General features: G+C 37.6%; 2 protein-coding genes across 2 annotated transcripts in view; one reads left to right on the top strand and one right to left on the bottom strand.

The window, feature by feature from the left end:
- Window positions 1-13,044, top strand: part of DLD (dihydrolipoamide dehydrogenase) — a 30,286-nt gene extending 17,242 nt beyond the window's left edge. The window contains exons 9-14 of the mRNA XM_014831848.3: window positions 6,889-7,079; window positions 7,752-7,922; window positions 8,234-8,423; window positions 8,844-8,981; window positions 9,920-10,009; window positions 10,105-13,044. Coding sequence (XP_014687334.1) covers window positions 6,889-7,079; window positions 7,752-7,922; window positions 8,234-8,423; window positions 8,844-8,981; window positions 9,920-10,009; window positions 10,105-10,170 — 846 coding nt within the window. The 3' untranslated portion in view covers window positions 10,171-13,044. The remainder of the gene's footprint in view (window positions 1-6,888; window positions 7,080-7,751; window positions 7,923-8,233; window positions 8,424-8,843; window positions 8,982-9,919; window positions 10,010-10,104) is intronic.
- A 480-nt stretch (window positions 13,045-13,524) lies between these two features.
- Window positions 13,525-18,657, bottom strand: part of LAMB1 (laminin subunit beta 1) — a 69,241-nt gene continuing 64,108 nt past the window's right edge. The window contains exons 30-34 of the mRNA XM_014831846.3: window positions 18,439-18,646; window positions 18,108-18,249; window positions 15,704-15,880; window positions 14,029-14,188; window positions 13,525-13,833 (exon numbers count right to left, since the gene is read on the bottom strand). Of these exons, the coding sequence (XP_014687332.1) occupies window positions 13,697-13,833; window positions 14,029-14,188; window positions 15,704-15,880; window positions 18,108-18,249; window positions 18,439-18,646 (824 nt within the window). The 3' untranslated portion in view covers window positions 13,525-13,696. The remainder of the gene's footprint in view (window positions 13,834-14,028; window positions 14,189-15,703; window positions 15,881-18,107; window positions 18,250-18,438; window positions 18,647-18,657) is intronic.

Genomic DNA, 18,657 nt, shown 5'->3' with positions numbered 1-18,657 from the left:
GTATTGCAGTAAATTTTCCTCTAAATACAGCTTTTGGTGTATCCCATATGAGTTGGTATGGCATGTTATCATTTTCATTTGTTTCCAGGTATTTTTTGATTTCTTCTTTAATTTCTTCAGTGATCCATTGCTTGTTCAGTAGCGTATTGTTTAGTCTCCACATCTTTGTGACTTTCTCTGCTTTTTTCTTGTAATTAATTTCTAGCCTTATAGCATTATGATTGGAGAAGATGCTTGTTATTATTTCATTTTTTTTAAATTTGTAGAGGCTTGCCTTATTTCCCAACATATGGTCTATCCTTGAGACTGTTCCATGTGCACTTGAGAAGAATGTGTATTCTGCTGTTTTAGGATGAAGTGATCTATATATGTCTATTAAGTCCAATTGTTTTAGTTTTTCATTCAGCTCCACTATTTCCTTGTTGATTTTCTGTCTGGATGATCTGTCCATTGATGTGATTGGGGTGTTGAGGTCCCCTACTATTATTGTGTTGTTTTTAACATCTTCCTTTAGGTCTGTTAATAGTTGCTTTATGAACCTTGGTGCTCCTGTGTTGGGTGCATAGATATTTATAAGCATTATCTCTTCTTGATGAAGTGTCCCTTTGATCATTATATATTGTCCCTCTGTGTCTCTCTTTACCTGTCTTATTTTGAAATCCACTTGGTCTGATATGAGAATTGCAACACCTGCCTTTTTGTCCTTGCTATTTGCTTGAAGTATTGTCCTCCACCCCTTCACCCTGAGTCTGTGTTTGTCCTTGGGGCTGAGGTGTGTTTCCTGGAGGCAACAAATTGTTGGATCTTCTTCTTCAATCCATTTTGCCACTCTGTGTCTTTTTATTGGAGAGTTCGATCTGTTTACATTGAGGGTGATTATTGATGCATGTGGACTTAATGCTGACAGTCTGTCTCTTGTTGTCTGGATTTCCTGCATTACCTTTGTTTCTCGTCCTGTGTGCTTTAGCCTACCCATTGAATACTGCAATTTCTTATGCTGGGTTTCATAGATTTTTCCTTATTTATGTTTTGTGGCTCTGTTCTGTTTTTTAGTTTAGTGGCTACCCTGAAGTTTGTGTTTAGAATCTCATGAATAATATAGTCTATTCTCTGGTGGTCTCTTACTTACTTGGCCTAGACTGATTTAGTCCCTTTGCTCTTCCCCTCCTAAATTATTATTTTCATTTCTTATTCCAACTCGTGTTATGAGTTTGTAGTTAGAGTGATAAGATCATCTTTGCTTTGGTAGTTTCCTTACCTTTATCCTAATGGTGTAGTCGAATATTTGCTATCCTATTCTGGTTCTATCTGTCTGTCTCCCTACTGTGTGGTTTGTGACCCTTTCTCCCTTTTTTCTTTTTTCAGGTATGAGAGCCTTCTTGAGGATTTCTTGTAGTGGAGGACTTTTGGTTACAAATTCCCTTAACTTTTGTTTGTCTGGAAAAGATTTAATTTCTCACTCATATCTGAAGGATAGTCTTGCTGGATAGAGTATTCTTGGCTGAAGATTTTTATCTTTTAAAGTTTTGAATATGTCACTCCATTCTCTCCTAGCTTGTAAGGTTTCTGTAGAGAAATCCCCTGACAGTCTGATAGGAGTTCCTTTGTAGGTTATTTTCTTCCGTCTTGCTGCCCTAAGTATTCTTTCGTTGTTTTTCCTTTTTGCCATTTTTACTACTATATGCCTTGCAGTAGGTCTTTTTACATTTACAAATCTAGGAGATCTGAAATCTTCCTCCACACGCATTTCTCCCTTAATCCCTAGATTTGGGAAGTTCTCTTCTGTAATTTCATTAAGCACACTTTCTGCTCCATTTTCCTTTTCCACGTTCTCAGGAATTCCAGTGATTCTTAAATTCTTTCTCCTCCTTGAATCTGATATTTCTCTGATATTTCCCTCATTCTTTTTAATCCTTAGTTCTCTTTCTTCCTCTGGAGCCATTCAGCCTGTCTATCTTCGATTATGCTAATTTGCTCCTCTATGGTGTCTACATGGTTATTCAGGGAATCCGTATTCTGTTTTATCTGGTCCATTGTATTTTTCATCTCTAGTATTTCTGTTTGATTCTTCTTTATAGTTTCAATTTCTTTTGTGATGTAACTCCAGAACTCATTGACTTGTTTCTCTATCTTTCCCTCTACCTCATTGAGTTTTTTGATGATAGCTACTCTGATCTCATTTTCACTTAGTTCACCTATTTCCAAGTCCTCAGGACTTCATTCTGTGTTTTTATTGTTTTCCTTCTGGTCTGGAGCTTTTATAAATTGCTGAATGGTAGAGGAGTGGTTTTTTCGCATGGTGGTAGAATTCGGTTGCAGTTACAGCCTGTCGCCACTAGATGGGGGTCGAGAGCTGTGCATTCTGAACCCTCTGCGTTCAGCCAACATGGCAGCACCCAGCGCGGGTAGGGGTGGGAGGGGCAGTTTCTCTCGCCCACCGATCTGGATTCGGCTCAGCTCTCGTTCTCTGGTCTCCCGGGGGCGTGGCTTGATGGGGTCCCTGCACACGGAAGCTTTCCCTCATCAGCGGGTTTCCACTGCACCGGCGGCAGGAGTCCTGGACGATCCCCCGGTTGCACGGCCCCTCCCCTGCTCCTTCCCTCACCCGCGGCAGCCATCCCAGTCTCTAGCGGAGGGAATGAAGTTCTCTCCTACCCTGTTCCAGTTCCTCTGAGGCCGGCTACAGCCTCTCCGTCCTCTGTCTTCTTGCTCTGTAGGTCTCTGATGGTCTTGACATTAGGGGTCATTGGTTGAAATTCAGTTTTTCTATTTCTTTGATTGTATTTTGGAGGGGAGAGAATCCTGGGTCAGCTCACCCTGCCATTTTGCTCTGCCTCCTCTCTTCCATTGCTTTTCTTAATGCTTCTTCCTTAGGTTTCATAGATCTACATCACTTATTTTGTCATCATCCTTTTGATCCAGTCTAGTCTGCAGGATCACTTGTAAATGGTGTTCGAAATTAAACATAATATTCTGGATTTTGGAGAGAACTTTTTTTGATAGGTGTACTTCTTTTAATGTAATCCTTTAAGATCAGTTTAGTGGTTTGTTTTTTTAAAGGTATCGTCGAGCTTGTTGTCAGGTGACAACCTCACATCTTTTGCTTGAGGAATTTCTGATTTTTTAAACCTAAATGAAGGACTTTGAACTTTTATCTTTGCTTTAATTTCATCTTGTTCACTTGTACCCGTTATTCCAGTCTGTTTCTCTGTCTTGATTCTGTCATTCTTACACTTAACTCCTTTTTTCTTGCTTTGTGTAATTCATAAATTTGGGAAGGATGTTAACTAAGGCATGTGGTCCATCATCTGATGTTATCTAACTTGGTCAATCAAACCTTCCCTGATGTCATTCAGGTTGTCAGTACAAAGTATTGAAAGCTATCTGACACTGTAATGTTTAACCAGTTACAAACATATTTGATTCCCCATTGATCCATCACATCTACGAGGCTATCATGAAATTTTCTTTTTTTGAACACCTTGCTAATAGCAAAATATGCTACGTTAACCAGTCCAGAAAAACCTTCAGAAAATAAGTCATTTACACGACTTGTTTTTTGTGGTAGCATCTGCTAACTATCAAACCAGCTGTTGACTCATCTCTTCTAGTATTTAGTAGTGGTTGACCTCTGCTCCACATTTTAGAATCTATTCTTTTCTAGAATCTATTTTTTTAAATTTAGGCAATATTTGCCTGTCTGCCACCTTTTGACAGTTCTCTTATGCTAATTAAGTTCTCAGAGTTCACTGACAATGTTTCTGTTATCAAAGTTAATGATCTAATTTGTTTGATTGGGAAGTTAACACATCAAAAATGACTGGTTGCTCTTATTTTGGGCTTCGCTTCTTGCTTAATGATATTTCTTCTATTTAGTCCACTTTGAAAATTATTCTCATAGGTGGATAAAACAAGAAAAAAGGAATAACAGGTTTACTTTGTTTTGTTGGTCAGTATAATAATATCCCCAGGCAATAATTCTCTCTCTTCCATCTCAGCACTTTTGTGTGTGTGTGTGAGGAAGATTGGCCCTGAGCTAATGTCTGTGGCAATCTTCCTCTATTTTGTGTGTGAGATTCTGCTACAGCGTGGCTTGTTGAGTGGTGTGTAGGTCAGTGCCCAGGATCTGAACCTGCAAACCCTGGGCCACCAACATGGACCACACAAACTTTACCACTCCGCCACTGGGCTGGCCTTTTAGATTTTTTCTAAGGCTTGGGTCATTTCAAACTTCTTGACACAATGTTTTAGGTGTCTGTTACTATATTGAGTTAGTTTTCATGTCTTTTTAAAAGTTGAAACTTAGAGAATTTATTGTGTAGTTATACATATCTCTTTACTTTCTCATAAAGATTATTCATGTGACTACTTTTTAGTTTACCTTCCTTCTTCATTTAAAGAACATAGGTTTTGGAATCAGATAGATTAAATTTGAATTTCAGCTCTGCCTCTTAATGACTTTATGCCCTTGTTACATTAATGAGCCTCTGTGAACTAGTTGATTCATGATAAAATGGGGATAAGAATAATTGCCTTACAGGGTTATTATTGCGATTTAATAAGGTAATACATTTAAAACACTTAGCACAGTGCTTGGCCTCCAATAAGCTCTAGGTAAATAGTAGATATTATTGGAGTTTTCCTATCTTTAAGGGTTTTGTGATAGTATTCCTAAAAGTAGGGCACTTGTCTACCTATGCTCGTCGTTCTCCACTTCGAATTATAGACATCAAGATGATTTTTCATTTCCACACTCTTACTATTTCTTACTATTCTGATTTAGGTTCAGAGGAGTGTTTGGGGTTTTTTTATTACCTTTATTAAGATATAATTCACATATCATATGGTTCACCCATTTAAAGTATACATTTCAATGATTTTTAGTATATTCACAGAATTGTGCAGCTGTCACCAATATCCAGAACATTTTTGTCACCTCAAAAGGGAACTCCGTGCCCATTAGCAGTCACTCTGCATTCCTCCCTTCTCCCAGCCTCTGGACTCCACTAATCTACTTTCTGTGTCTGTGGATTTTCTAGTCTGGACATTTCATATAAACGGAGTCATACAATATGTGGCATTTTGTGTTTGGCTTCTTCACTTAGCATGATGTTCTCAAGGTTCACGTACACTTCATTTCTCTTTATGGCCAAGTAGTAGTCCCTTCTGTGGCTGTAACACATTCTGTTTATCCATTCAACAGTTGGTGGATACTTGGGTTGTTTCGATTTGAGACTATTATGGATAATGCTTCTATGAACATTTGTGTACAAGTTTTTGTGTGGACATCTGTTATCATTTCTCTTGAGTATATAGCTAGGAGTGCAGTTGTTGGGTCAAATGGTAATTCTGTGTTTAACCTTTCGAGAAACTTTGTTTTCCAAAGTGGCCACACCATTTTACAGTCCCACTAGCAATGTAGATTTCAGTTGCTCCACTTCCTCACCATTACTTTAATACTGGATGTTTTGATTTGAGCCATTCTAATGGGTGTGTGGTAGTATCTGCTTGTGGTTTTAATTTGCATTTCTCTGGTGGCTTGTAATCTTGAGTATCTTTTTATGTGTTTATTTGCCATCTTTATATCTTCTTTGGTGAAGTGCCTGTTTAAATATTTTGTGTTTTTTATTGGGTTTGTTTGTTTTGTTAATGAGTTTTGAGAGTTCTTTATGTAATTTGGATATAAATCTTTATCATATAGATGTTTTGCAAATAACTTTTCCTTGTCTGTGGCTTATCTTTTTGTGCTCTGAGTATATTTTGAAGAGGAGAAGTTTTTAATTTTGATGAAGTCTAATTTATCTTTTTCTTTCTTTTATGGATTGTGCTTTTGGTGTTGTAGCTAAGAAATCTTTGCCTAACTCACGGCCACAAAGATCCTCTCCTGTGTCGTCTTCCAGAAGTTTTATAGTCTTGGTTTTTACGTTTAGCTCCATGATCCCTTTTGAGTTAATTTTATGTATGCTTGTTACTGGATTTTTAGTGTCATTGTATTGCCTCTAGTTAATTCAGCTCTCACCAGAAAAACTCATGAAATTTTGTAAATGAATGTACAAACCTAATTTAATTGGAAAAGTAAAGTCTTATGGTGAGTTATAAGTTACTAGATGATTCTAATATAAATTCTCACAAAGGATATCCATTCATAGGTTTTCATATTTTATGTAATGCTGTAAAATTATGTTCATCTTGCCTGTTTCACATGTAAGTATTCAGAAGTTATAATTGTTAAAATAAAAAATGAGCATTGAGTTTAAATTGTAATTTGAATGAAAAAGCAACATTTCTCTATTGAGAAAATAAAAATATGAAGCCAGTTTAATATTTTGCAAACATCAGTAATTAGTAGTAATAAGAGGCTACTTCTTCTCCCTCAGGACCTTCCTTCCCACTTGGTGTCTCTTCTTCCTGAATCAGTTACCTGTATAGTTCATTCCCTCTCTTTGTTCAAGTCTCTGCAAACGTCACTCCTAGTGAGGACTCCCCCCAAACACACTATTTAAATTGCGCTTCTTTTCCTTTCCGGAGTCCGGGTTCTACTTCCTGCTTTTTTTTCCTCATAGCATTTTACTCTCCTCTGCATGAATTTTACTTATTTGTCTGTCTCCCTACCAGAATATAAGGTCCTCGAGGGCAGTTCACTGATGTCTGCCTAACACCTGAAATGGTGCCTAGCATATAGTATAGTGTAGCTGCTCAGTAACTGTTGGAGCAATGAATGGGTCAATAAAAGCGTAAAGGTATACGTAGTTGCCACTGTGTTAGTTTTAAACCTCAGAGCTTCTAATCGGGACATATTAAGAAAATAAAATCTTACAATAAACTGTTTAAGATGATTCAGTAAACATTTGCTATAGAAACTTTTATTTTTATGATTTTTATTTGCAGGGTTCAGTTTGGCAAAGACTTGGTGCAGATGTGACAGCAGTTGAGTTTTTGGGTCATGTTGGTGGAGTTGGAATTGATATGGAGATATCTAAAAACTTTCAACGCATCCTTCAAAAACAAGGATTTAAATTTAAATTGAATACAAAAGTTACTGGTGCTACCAAGAAGTCAGATGGAAAAATTGATGTTTCGTAAGTGTACTGCTTGTTTTCGATATGAAATCCTTGTCTGTGTGTTCAAGAAAAACACTCAGTTTTCAGAATCAGATTTTTTATAATTTAAGACCATTTCATTGCTTAGTATATCTCCATATTGCTTATTAAATCAGTCCTTTGAAATTCATGATTAAGTTGATGCTAGAAATATTAATCCATTGTTCTCATTGTAAGTTACTTTTTTATAGTATACATCCAGAAAAACTTAAACTCCCAGCATTCAGTAAAATTAATTCAATATTTTTAGACATATATGGGGAAATCATAATAATAATACTAATTAGATTGCTTCCTATGTGCCTGGCTCTCTATTTATTAAATATTTATGTGACTTGGTGAAATAACTTGCCTGAGGTCACACACTTAGTGAGTGGCAGAGCCACTGCTTGAACTTGGATCTTTCTGACTGTAAGACTTGTGTTCTTAACCCGTGTTATACTGCCTGTCTTTGTGAGGTTTTAATGATAGACCTCTGGAGGATATGTGCATTTCTTCATTGCCTGACCCTTAAGTTTGTTATATTTATAATAAAGTGAACGTACACTGTTAGAAGTGTCATCAACACCTGAGAAATGTCTGGTCTTAAATTTCCAAGTCTACCAGCTATTTATGTAGATGTATGTAACAGTTATACTATTCATTTTCTAGTATTGAAGCTGCTTCTGGTGGTAAAGCTGAAGTTATCACTTGTGATGTACTCTTGGTTTGCATTGGCCGACGACCCTTTACTCAGAATTTGGGACTAGAAGAGCTTGGAATTGAACTAGATCCTCGAGGTAGAATTCCAATCAATACCAGATTCCAAACTAAAATTCCAAAGTAAGTTGGCTCATTATCTGCATTTTCAATATTTAAAAATTTCAAACACTATTTTCAAAATAAGACTTTTGTCATGCTTAAAAAATGCATTGGCTTTGGAAAAGAAGGGTAAACATATAATATGTAAAAGCGAAAATAATTTTTTCATTACATAAAGGCTAGAAACCAAATTCCTAGATACTTGAAGAACTGTATTTGATACATTTTTTGGTGACTTAATAACTAGAAACTTACCTTTTTGTTACCATGGCATAACTGAAAATGAGTATCTGATTTCAGAAGTTCACTGTTTCTTTTGGTCTCTCTGGTAGTATCTATGCTATTGGTGATGTGGTTGCTGGTCCAATGCTGGCTCACAAAGCAGAGGATGAAGGCATTATCTGTGTTGAAGGAATGGCTGGTGGTGCTGTGCACATTGACTACAATTGTGTACCGTCGGTGATTTACACACACCCTGAAGTTGCTTGGGTTGGCAAATCCGAAGAGCAGTTGAAAGAAGAGGTAATCCTGAATGGGGGTAGTTTTATTCCAGTGTGTGAATTGAATTAATGATACTGGTAGCTGAGAATCATTATATTACTGTATTAATGCATTCTAATAACTATGTGGAATATTATAGTTTATTTTTTCTTCCTTTTTTAGTATCATAAAGGAGATATTCACTTGTCTATATTCAAAAACTAGTAATTCCACAGCTTTTATATTGGGCTTTTAAATATACCCACATGAACCAATACTTGCATTTGCTTGTGTTTGTACCCAAAATATATTTCATTAACAAGCCTTTTGGTCTTTCCTTCAATATGCTCTGTGAAGAACTACCTTCTTGGGATTTATTTTCTGAACAAATGTAGATGATTTCACCAATGGGAGCGAACTTTTTCAGAGTTTATGTAGCTTCTCGTTTTCTGTCTCTCACAGGGTATTGAGTACAAGGTTGGGAAATTCCCTTTTGCTGCTAACAGCAGAGCTAAGACAAATGCTGACACAGATGGCATGGTGAAGATTCTTGGGCAGAAATCGACGGACAGAGTATTGGGAGCACATATTCTGGGACCAGTGAGTATTGAAAACCAGAAATCCCATTAGGATTTCTGGAAAGCATTGCTATTTAGTAGATTAATTTAAAACCACCTGGTATTTACGTTCTGAGGTTATTTTTTACCAGCTAAAGTTTCAGTATGACCTTTTTGTGTGCCATTTCTAGCAAGATACTGACAGCACTTGGAAAATCTTCCCTACCATATCGTCTACCTTCCACGTGCAACTAAGGTTATCCTTTTAAAACATGCACAGGCCATGGGCCTGCTTACAGCTCTCCAGTGGTCCTTTTCAACTTCAGACTGTTAACATACAAGGCCCCACTAAATCTGCTCCTGCCTACCTTTTACCTCATCTTTTCCACTCTTCCCTTTTGCTCATTAATTCCCTGCCTCCTGGGCCTTCTCTCAATTTCATAACAGGCCAAACTTGTTCCTATTTTAGAGCCTTCATGCTGGTGGTGGCCTTTACCTAGAATGCTCTGGCTCCAGATCTTTGCATGACTGGCTCCTTATTATTCAGGTCTCAGCTCAAAATGTTACCTTCTAAGAGAAGCCTTTCCTACCACTGAATCTGACGGATGCCCACTCCCTAGGTATCTTACGTAGATGGTATAACAATGATCATAGAACATCTGAATGCTTACTTTGTAATTTTTCCTAAATACATGCGTTAACTTTAATTTTTACAACTCTGTGAGGTAGGTGTTGCTATTCCCATTTTTGAGGTGATAAATGGAACGAAGCACACAGAGTAAGTGGTTGAGGTAAGTGGTGGTAGGATTTGAATCCAGGCCATCTGGCTCTGGATCCTGAGCTCTTCTGTGCCACCTTTTCTGTTAAACTTTTCTTGACTGGAGGCAGTTATTTAACTGCTCTAACAACTGATCTATCCTGTTAGCAGGTAGTTCTTTTTGCTGTGGAAACAAAATTACTTTTTGGCTTATTATTTTAAAGGGTGCTGGTGAAATGGTAAATGAAGCTGCTCTTGCATTGGAATATGGAGCATCCTGTGAAGATATAGCTAGAGTCTGTCACGCGCATCCGGTAATTGTTAACAACGTACAGAATTAATGACTACCTAAATTTTCTTCTGACCCGTGAATTCTTGCTTTTTAATTTTAAAAATTTCTTCCCTGCAGACCTTATCAGAAGCTTTTAGAGAAGCAAACCTGGCTGCATCATTTGGCAAATCAATCAACTTTTAAATTAGAAGATGATATTTTTTTTTCTGAAATTTCCTGGGAGCTTTTGTAGAGGTCACATTTCTGGACAGGAAATGCTGACGGCTCCAAGAATTTCTAGGACTGAATTATGAAACTTTTGGAAGGTATTTAATAGGTTTGGACAGAATGGAATAATCTCATATCTGTATTTTAAATAAAGTTAATATTTTCTTTCAGTGCATTAATATTGCAGAAAAAAGCTACTTATAGTAGCATCTCGGAAAATTTTCTTCAACTCTTATTTTCATGTTCTTTATGAAGGATCACCTTCACTGAATTTATGTTACATAGCTTTTACTTCTGATATGGTAAAGTTGGATATTTACACGGAAGGAACTGAGTATGGTATGTGAACAACTGTGTTTGAAGCAAGATGATCAAGTTATTTTAAACTTGGTTTTCATGTTGGAAACAGAGTCAGTCATTAGAATGAGATTAAAATGTGTATAGACTGATGTAAATAAAAAGTGATGGTCTCTCACACGTTTTATTTAATCCCCAAATTCTTGCAGTTGAGAGGTAGAATTTACGTGTTTAGGTTATTAAGGTTCCATTGAGGTGTACAGTCTGAAGTATAGTTACAGTTAGCTAAATTAAGGAAGTATATCTCTAAAGTTCAAATATTAAATGGAGACTCAAATGTATTACAGTGGGGAATGAAGATACAGAAATAAATGTCTTAAATGTTCATTTAGTGGTTATTCTGAGTGGGTGTCAAGATGGTCCTAGTTCTTTTATGACTACCTCTAGTGTATACTCTTAGTCCTTACTATTATTGCTCTGAGTGTCCTGGATGTCTGTTTTTTCCACTTTGTAGGACAGCATTAAGGCATGTAAAGGGCCGTTACCCTTTGATCTGTTTTAGTGATACTGACTGAGTGTTTAGCAGTTACTTTTGGAGAAACAGTGTAAAGGAATCTTTAATCTGCTTTCTTTTCTTACAGGGATTTCCAGTGTATCCATGGCTGGGTAAATGACTGTTTCTTTAAAGAGTGCTGTAAAATTGTGTTTATTGATAAGTATTTAAAAGGGCCATTTCTTGAAACAAATAACCAAGTATTAAATGCTAAATAGGCTTTTGCATATTGTAACTGAGTTTAAGAATCCTTTCAGATTCATTTAGTAGTTCTCAAGTTTGGGATAGCATAAATTTCTACAGAGGAAAGTAAACTATCTTAAAGTACTAGAAACATGCAAACTAGATATTCACTTGATTGCAATTTAAAGGTTATAGTCATAAGAAAAGTGTGGAGAATATAATTTATCAGCAGAAAGCTGTATGGAGTAAGATACCATCACTTGATCATAGCTAAAAGGAAAATGTTCAGTAGTCTTCAGGTTTTAATTGCATTGTATTGGGTCACATTTTCCTTTTTCTTCATATGTCCAGTGGTCTTGGATTGTATTATGGTCATTATGAATGATACGTTGTAAAGACTCTGGATTCTGCTACATACCTCTGAAAAATACTGAATTTATTTTAGTAGGCAGTTAACTTGGCTGAACTCCAACCTCTTACCGTCTTTGTGGGGAGCAGCAGCTGAATCTCTGCTCAGTTGTTTTAGCTTTACCTGGGCTGCCTGAAGTCTGCCCCATGCGTGCGTAGTTCATGGGTCTACCAGAGTTTTGGCAAAGTATTTACAGAATTTGGGGGCCCTCTCCTCTGTGGCTCTCTCTTTTCAGGGGTTCCCCCCCAACATTTCAGTTGCTGTGGTTGACCCAAACTGTCCTCCAATTCCTTAACCAGTAAAACTTGGCTTCTGCCTAGGTTGCCACTTACCGGGACCTCCCCTCAAGTGAAAAGCTGTTAAAAGTGGGAGTTTCACCAAGTGCCGTTCTTTCTTGTCAGCTCCCCTCTACCTCCTGCCTGCTTGTCTCCAGTGCCTTTACTTTTAAAATAGATTTTGTTCAGAGTTTGTCGTCGTTACAGCAGGGGGCTTGGTCTGGTATGTTCTACTTTGCCATTGTTGGACACAAACTCTGCATCTTTTTAAAATCTGAAATCCCAATATTATGTGAAGTGCCGGTTTATTTAAACCTTAAACATGTCTCCTACTCTAGGCAAAAAGTTTCTAACTAGGGAATAGTGAGGAATAATTTAATATCAAATCCTAGCTATCGAGAGACACAAAATAATAGTTAAATCCAACTTTAAGGGTTCCCATTCAGTAAGAGGATGCAAATATATCTGGGTGAGAATGAAGTCCTGGGTATAAAAAATGTTCACTTACTGTTATTTACTAAGTTCTCAATATTTTCTTGGCTTGGGAAGGATGGGGCTTCGTTGTCCAGTTCATTGAGCTAATTAAAATTAAAACTAGTAATTTCAAAGTGAGCTCTTTGGTTGTTCAGCTGAAAAGGACTAGGGAGAAGCGAAGCTTTTCTACTATTTTAAGTAAAATATTTATAATTAAGGAAAAAAATAAGACTTAGTTGCTCTAGTAGTTGATGAGGTCTGACCACTTTGCTAGTTATTAGGATTCCAACCTAAATACAAGTGACAAATAATTGCCTTGAACCAGAGGGAAATTGCCCTATTGTTTAAATTACAGCTGTTTACATAACTTTTGTGCAGGCTCAGCTTCAAGTGCAGCTGTGTTGGGTGTGTGGGTGGTTGTTAACTGGTAGACAGAATGGCCGCTCTGAGAACAATGTGTGAAGAGACCACTTAGGGCCTGGCCTGTTACGAGCTAGCTTGGCTAGAAAGTTGACACAGGTTTCAATTGTATTCCAGCTATTTTCTTTATCCTGTGGAATAAGTGATTGTTATATGATTGTTTTGGCCTTACCTAGACATCCTAGCAGAGAATCTTTACTTTGTGAAATCAAATAAAATATAATATAAAAGCTGAGAAATTACAGCATCATTCTGTATGTTGAGAAGCACCGCTCAATTGGCAGAAGCATTGTCTGTAAACCCTGGCCCTATTCTAGGTGGTAACACTTAAAAGCTACAACTCACCCTCCTGATTTTCTAAAAATTACTGCTTTTTGTTCTCTTTCCTCTAGAGCAAGGAATACTTATGGGAGTTTTGGAGGTTGGAGCAACTAAGCAGCCACTGAAATGGTGAAGGTAGCTCAGGCTGTCGTTCCCCATAACCTCCACCTGGGAATCCCGCTGCGCCGTGATGCTGGGGGTGGATTTGTGGAAGATACTGACCTAGCAAACAGATAAGTAATAGCTTGTTTATAGACATAACAGAAATGAGGGTCTCCATGGAGGCAGTCAACTTGTTTATAAAACCATCTTTACAGTGAAAGTCACATTCTTTGTTAAAGGGATTCACGAACACTCAATCAGTAAAAGTAACAGTGAATTAAGAATTATACTAAATATATATTTATACAAAAGCACTGTACTTTATTGAACTCCATACAAAATGTGGCGCTTAAAAACATTAAATAGGTAATGAGTTTTATTTTGAAGATCATTATGTCAGTTTTTAAAATGTAGCTATTTGACTTTGGTCACTTCAGCCGTCTGACACTTCCAGCCCGTCCTCCTTTGTTACAGGCAGGTGCTATACACAGCGACTTTCTGGCTTATATCCTTTAGGAGTGAGCGGACCTCTCCTTCCAATCTTACTAATTCTTGAGCTTTATCTTCTAAATATTTTTGATTCTCCTCATATTTTCTTTCTAAATCTGTGGGAGATAAAAGGAAAAAGTCTGAGCAGTTTATACTATGATCATTGCAAAACCTAATACTGATCCTCTTTGCCTATAAGGCTTCAAGTGCCTAAGATAAAGTGAATAGATTTCCACCTTTTAAATAAACTCTATGGATGTCTTCATTTTCAAATACTTTACTAAAGCCCGAGCCTAAGTGAAAAGACGTACCTTTCAGGAGTTGCAGCTTGCTGTTTGCTTGAGCCAAAAGTGTTTTTGCTTCATTTTGTAGCATTTCAGCTTTCCTTCTGGCATCAGCTGACTCTTCGGTTTTTTTGGCAATTAAATTTTCTACTTTTTTATACTTTTCATCAAGTTCGCCATCCAGAGTCTGCAGTTCCATATTTAGACACAAAGAGGTGATACTGTTAGTGTCAGTAATTACATTCAAGAGCAGATGTGTAATCAGGGCGAGCTGGGATCACAGACATTAACTGGCGCGGCACGCATTCTGGATTAAGGCCCACCACGAAGTGCACTTAGGCTTCAAGCTATTCAGTGGTAAATAACACCATATCGACATGACATTTCAAAGACATTTTGGAACTGTAGCAGGGCTCTAGGGCTGCGCCCTCTTTCTCTTCTACTCATTAGCACTTTTCTATGGACACGCTGAAAGGAAAATTACATGGAGAGTTGGGGTAGGAGATTTTCTCAAAAGTAGATGTGCTGAGATCCAAACATTTACACATCACAAAAGGCTCATTTTTGAAGAAATAGAAGGAGGACCATCTGGATCTTGACTAATTTAAGGTTTGTAGAGACTTGCTATCAGGAAATCAGAGGGAAAAGGCAGATTTAACCAAAGGAAGGCGAGATTGTAGCGTATGTGGGATGGGTGAGGAGAAACTGGTGTGGGTTTGGAAAGATGGTTGCAAGTAATCTTTTGAGAAACACTGTTCAAACAATAGCCATTGCTGCAGGAATTTCATGTCAAGGGGTTCTGTCCCTCTTCTTTGTAATCAGATGTCATATTTATGCAAAATGCTCTGTAAGAAGGCTACTTGGGAGATACATGCTCTCAGAATTGCAGGAACTACAACCCACAATGGAAAAGACAGATGTGGCAGTGAACTTTTCTTTTTGTTTGGTTCTCTTCCCTAAGACAGAGGCGTAGGGAAGTCACCCTTCCGTAATGCCTAAAAGCCAGAGTAACTTCCAGGAAAAATCTGGAGTTAATTTCAGTGTGGAACTCCTTACTGTTCATTGGACAGTTTCAACACTCGCCTCCAAAGTTCAAAAAGGTTTCTTTAGAGATAGACGTTTTCCCACAAAGTTAGAAATTGAACATGTGTTTCAGTGATTACTTGGCTTCTGATGAAAAATTTGGGTTGTGTGAGATTTTCTCTGCAAAATACAGTGCCCTCCAATGAGAAAAACACGAGGTGGTTGATTCAAAATGAGTGTGGAAGAGGTGAGATTTGTTCCCTCCTAGCTGTTCTCTGTTAGGAACTCTCTAAGCTTTTTCTACCCTGTTTTTAAAGATTTCCCAAATGGCCAGGTAATTAATGTATTTCCTAAAGATCTTCCTAACTGAAATACAGAAATACAAACTCACTATGCTTGCTTTTAAAGACTTCCACCCCTGAGTTAAATTAATTTCATTTTCCCAAACCCTTATCCAAGTTTGGATTTGAGGGCCTAGGTTATGCTTATTGGATACTTTCATATCCACTCCCATTCTCTTCCAGCTGTCTCTCTAAAGACTGCTATTTCAAAACAGGTCACTTGGGATGTTTCTGATGAAGAAACATTTTAGGTTGTTGTCTCTTATTCCAAGGAAGGCAATGAGGAGACTAGCTGCTCCTTCATCAACATAGCTATGAAGTTACAAAGATTTACTTACCTTCTTAACATCATCTGCACTTTGTTTTACGGTATATACAACTTTTTCAATATATTCTGCCTCCCCAGAGTTCTGGGCAGCCTTCCGTTTAAGTTCTTCCACATTCCTCTCCAGCTCGCTGATGCGCTGGGAGGCGTTGAACAAGGTTTCCTCAGAAGCTGCTGTTTCAGACTCGATCTAAAAGTACAATGTCGGTCAATTAGAAGTGGTATGAAGTTCTAGAGGGAGATTTAAAAGGCTGCTGTGCCATTCTGCTCTAGAACAGAAGTAGTAAACTAAAAAGAAAATATAATTTCAAGAAAACCTACGTAAAGTGCCCAACTTTAAATAGTCTTTGCTACATCTCATATATTAACTTTTATTCATTTGGTACTTCTGATGATCTAGGCTGAAATTCATGTAAAATTTTTCCTTACCGAACCACCCCCAGACAGCCTCATTTGTTGAGAAAGCATTTTAAGAACACCTGCAAACTTTGGCTGAACAATGTTCACAAATAAGCAGATGTGAGAAGAGGCATTTCCAAATTAATGTGGGTGGGAAAATTATAACTCCCAGCCCCCTTTAGTTTTTTCTATCAACTCTAAATGTTAAACTCTAGTAGTGGGGGTTATGGCATTTCAGAAACTACCTAGAAAGTTGATTTGAGTGCTTTTAGCTAATTACTGAAGACATGGAGCTCAGGAATGTTCTTTAAAACTCTGAAAAGTTACTGTAGGATTGTGAGATGGCATATGGTCTGAGAGAGTTATAGCTGGAAGCTATAAATACTCATGTATTTACGGGAAAAATATCTCATCTGGGCAACTGGTGAGGATCCACATTTGACCTCTTTTCAAAGTATAATCAATAAACACTGATTTTGAAAGGCTAGCCAAAGTAAGCAGTCTGACCCAAGGACAGAAGAACCAGTTTCCTGAGCACCTAATTTTTCTTAAAAATGATCTTCAAGGATGGGTCTGTTCCCTAGAATTCACTCTGAATAACAGTGGTTGAACTACGAGGCCAGTATAGGTGTGCTCAAACCTGTAAGTATTTCAAACCAAATGATTCTTGACCTAAAGTTTCACCCATTAATTAACTTAGAAAAAAAATTCTTAGAGAACAGTTTTACTTCTTAGAAAATAAGCTTTGTAGTTTGATTTTTAAATGGGTGGACTGTTTCTGACAAGCCTTCATTAGTGTCGTGTAGCTAGAGGTTCTCTTTGTTTCTTATCTGCTAACCTAAAACACTTCCTCCCCAAGGCTCCCTGCAAAACAAAACCGCCATTCACTTGCATCCTCAAGCCAAATAGCTCACCTATATTTGATTAATGTTTTCCATTTTGCTTTTCAAAACAGTACTTTTTAAAAAGTCACCTAAATGAAGTTCATCTTCTATCTGCTCAAAATTTAAGGTGGAAAAGTAGCTGAGGAACTGTCAGGTTCGTTTTACTGAGAACAGGAGAATAGGGGAAGACAGGTTTCCATCAACTAATGGTAGGAAAAGCAGGTTGAAAAAACCATCTCCTAGGTTTTAAACATTAGGGATTGTTGGCCTGAGAACGCTGACAGTGCCAAGTAACGGGAGCATCCAATTTCAAAGTATACTCTGAGAAGATGGGTAGGGACTGCATGAGCCATCAATTTTCTTCACCCACTGTTTAAAACAAATGAACTTTCCTAAATTGGAAGAAAAAATCTGCCTACAGAACTGATTTTTGAAAAAATGAACAACTAAAAAATAGAATTATGTTTGCATTACTTTTAAGAGCGAAGAAGATTTTTAGAATAAAGCACTAAATCCATGTGAAAAATTCTTTTCTTCGAGACTACCAGATATTAAAGGCATCCATTAAGAGGATTTTGCCTAGAAAAACATTGTTTTCCATGCATTCTGAACAAAACAGATTGTGTAGCTATAAGATCTCTACTAGGTTCCTCTGGAATTGGGCATTGGAAGCAGATATTTTGACCTTCGTTGGTAAAATTTTTGTGAAAGATCACCTCATAAATCTTGAGACACTGGTCTTAACCATGCGTCTAGGTTGCTTTGAAACAGCATGAGTTTTCTCAAACTGGGTTTTGAAATTAACATTATACTTCATACTCCTGAGTAGAGTCTATGCAGTTCCTTGAAAGAACAGGAGACAGCAACACACACTGTCTTTCTTAGGCTGTTTGCGGGGGTTAAAATGAAAGGGGGCTTCATATTTTAGGGTCTTCAGAGTCCTTTTTTTCCCCTTGAAAACACTTCAGCATCTGTGCTAAGGAGTAGTTCAGATTTATTTAAATTAGAGGAATCCTTTCATGTTCAGTTGTAGGAATTTTTATAAATAACTGTCAAATGCACTTAAACCTTCCTGGTAAAAGAGTGTATGTGAGTGTTTTCTCCCACATATATAATGATTGTCATAAATCTTACGGAAGTCAGCAGGTTCTGGGTTCCTTGGATGTCTTCATCCGCCTGCTTGATTGCCTTCTCTGCCGCAATCTGGGCCTTCTCCGCTTCTTCCAGAGCTTCCTTCACCATGTCTGCGGTGACTTTAACGTCTGTTGCACTTTTGCTGAGTAAAAGAATGAGACGATATATGTGAACATGAGAAAAGCACTTCCCTTTGAAAGAACAGCCTTCTTGGAGTGACCCAGAGAGACACACAGAGCTCACTTTCAGAAGTTTCACTGGTTCAAGAAATATTTTACTCCATGCTAGATACACAAAATAAGCTCCCAAGCGCCACAATGTCTTCAGATACCTGGCTCTTTTAGCTTCTTCTAACAACATCTCAGCTCTGGCGATGTCGGCAGCACTTTGCTGTAAAATAACCTCTACTTGAGAAAGGCTTTCAACTCGTTCACGAATATCTTCTGTCAGGTTCTGTAACTGCTGTGGGGTGCTAGGCATTTCCATTTTCAATACTTCGTTAGCAACTGCTTCAATGCTGTCCAAGTCAGCACTATCCTCTGTTAAAAGC

The sequence above is a fragment of the Equus asinus genome, chromosome 1 (genome assembly GCF_041296235.1).
Source record: "Equus asinus isolate D_3611 breed Donkey chromosome 1, EquAss-T2T_v2, whole genome shotgun sequence".
In the NCBI taxonomy this organism is placed as follows: Eukaryota; Metazoa; Chordata; class Mammalia; order Perissodactyla; family Equidae; genus Equus; species Equus asinus.
This window is presented reverse-complemented; position numbering and strand designations above follow the sequence as displayed.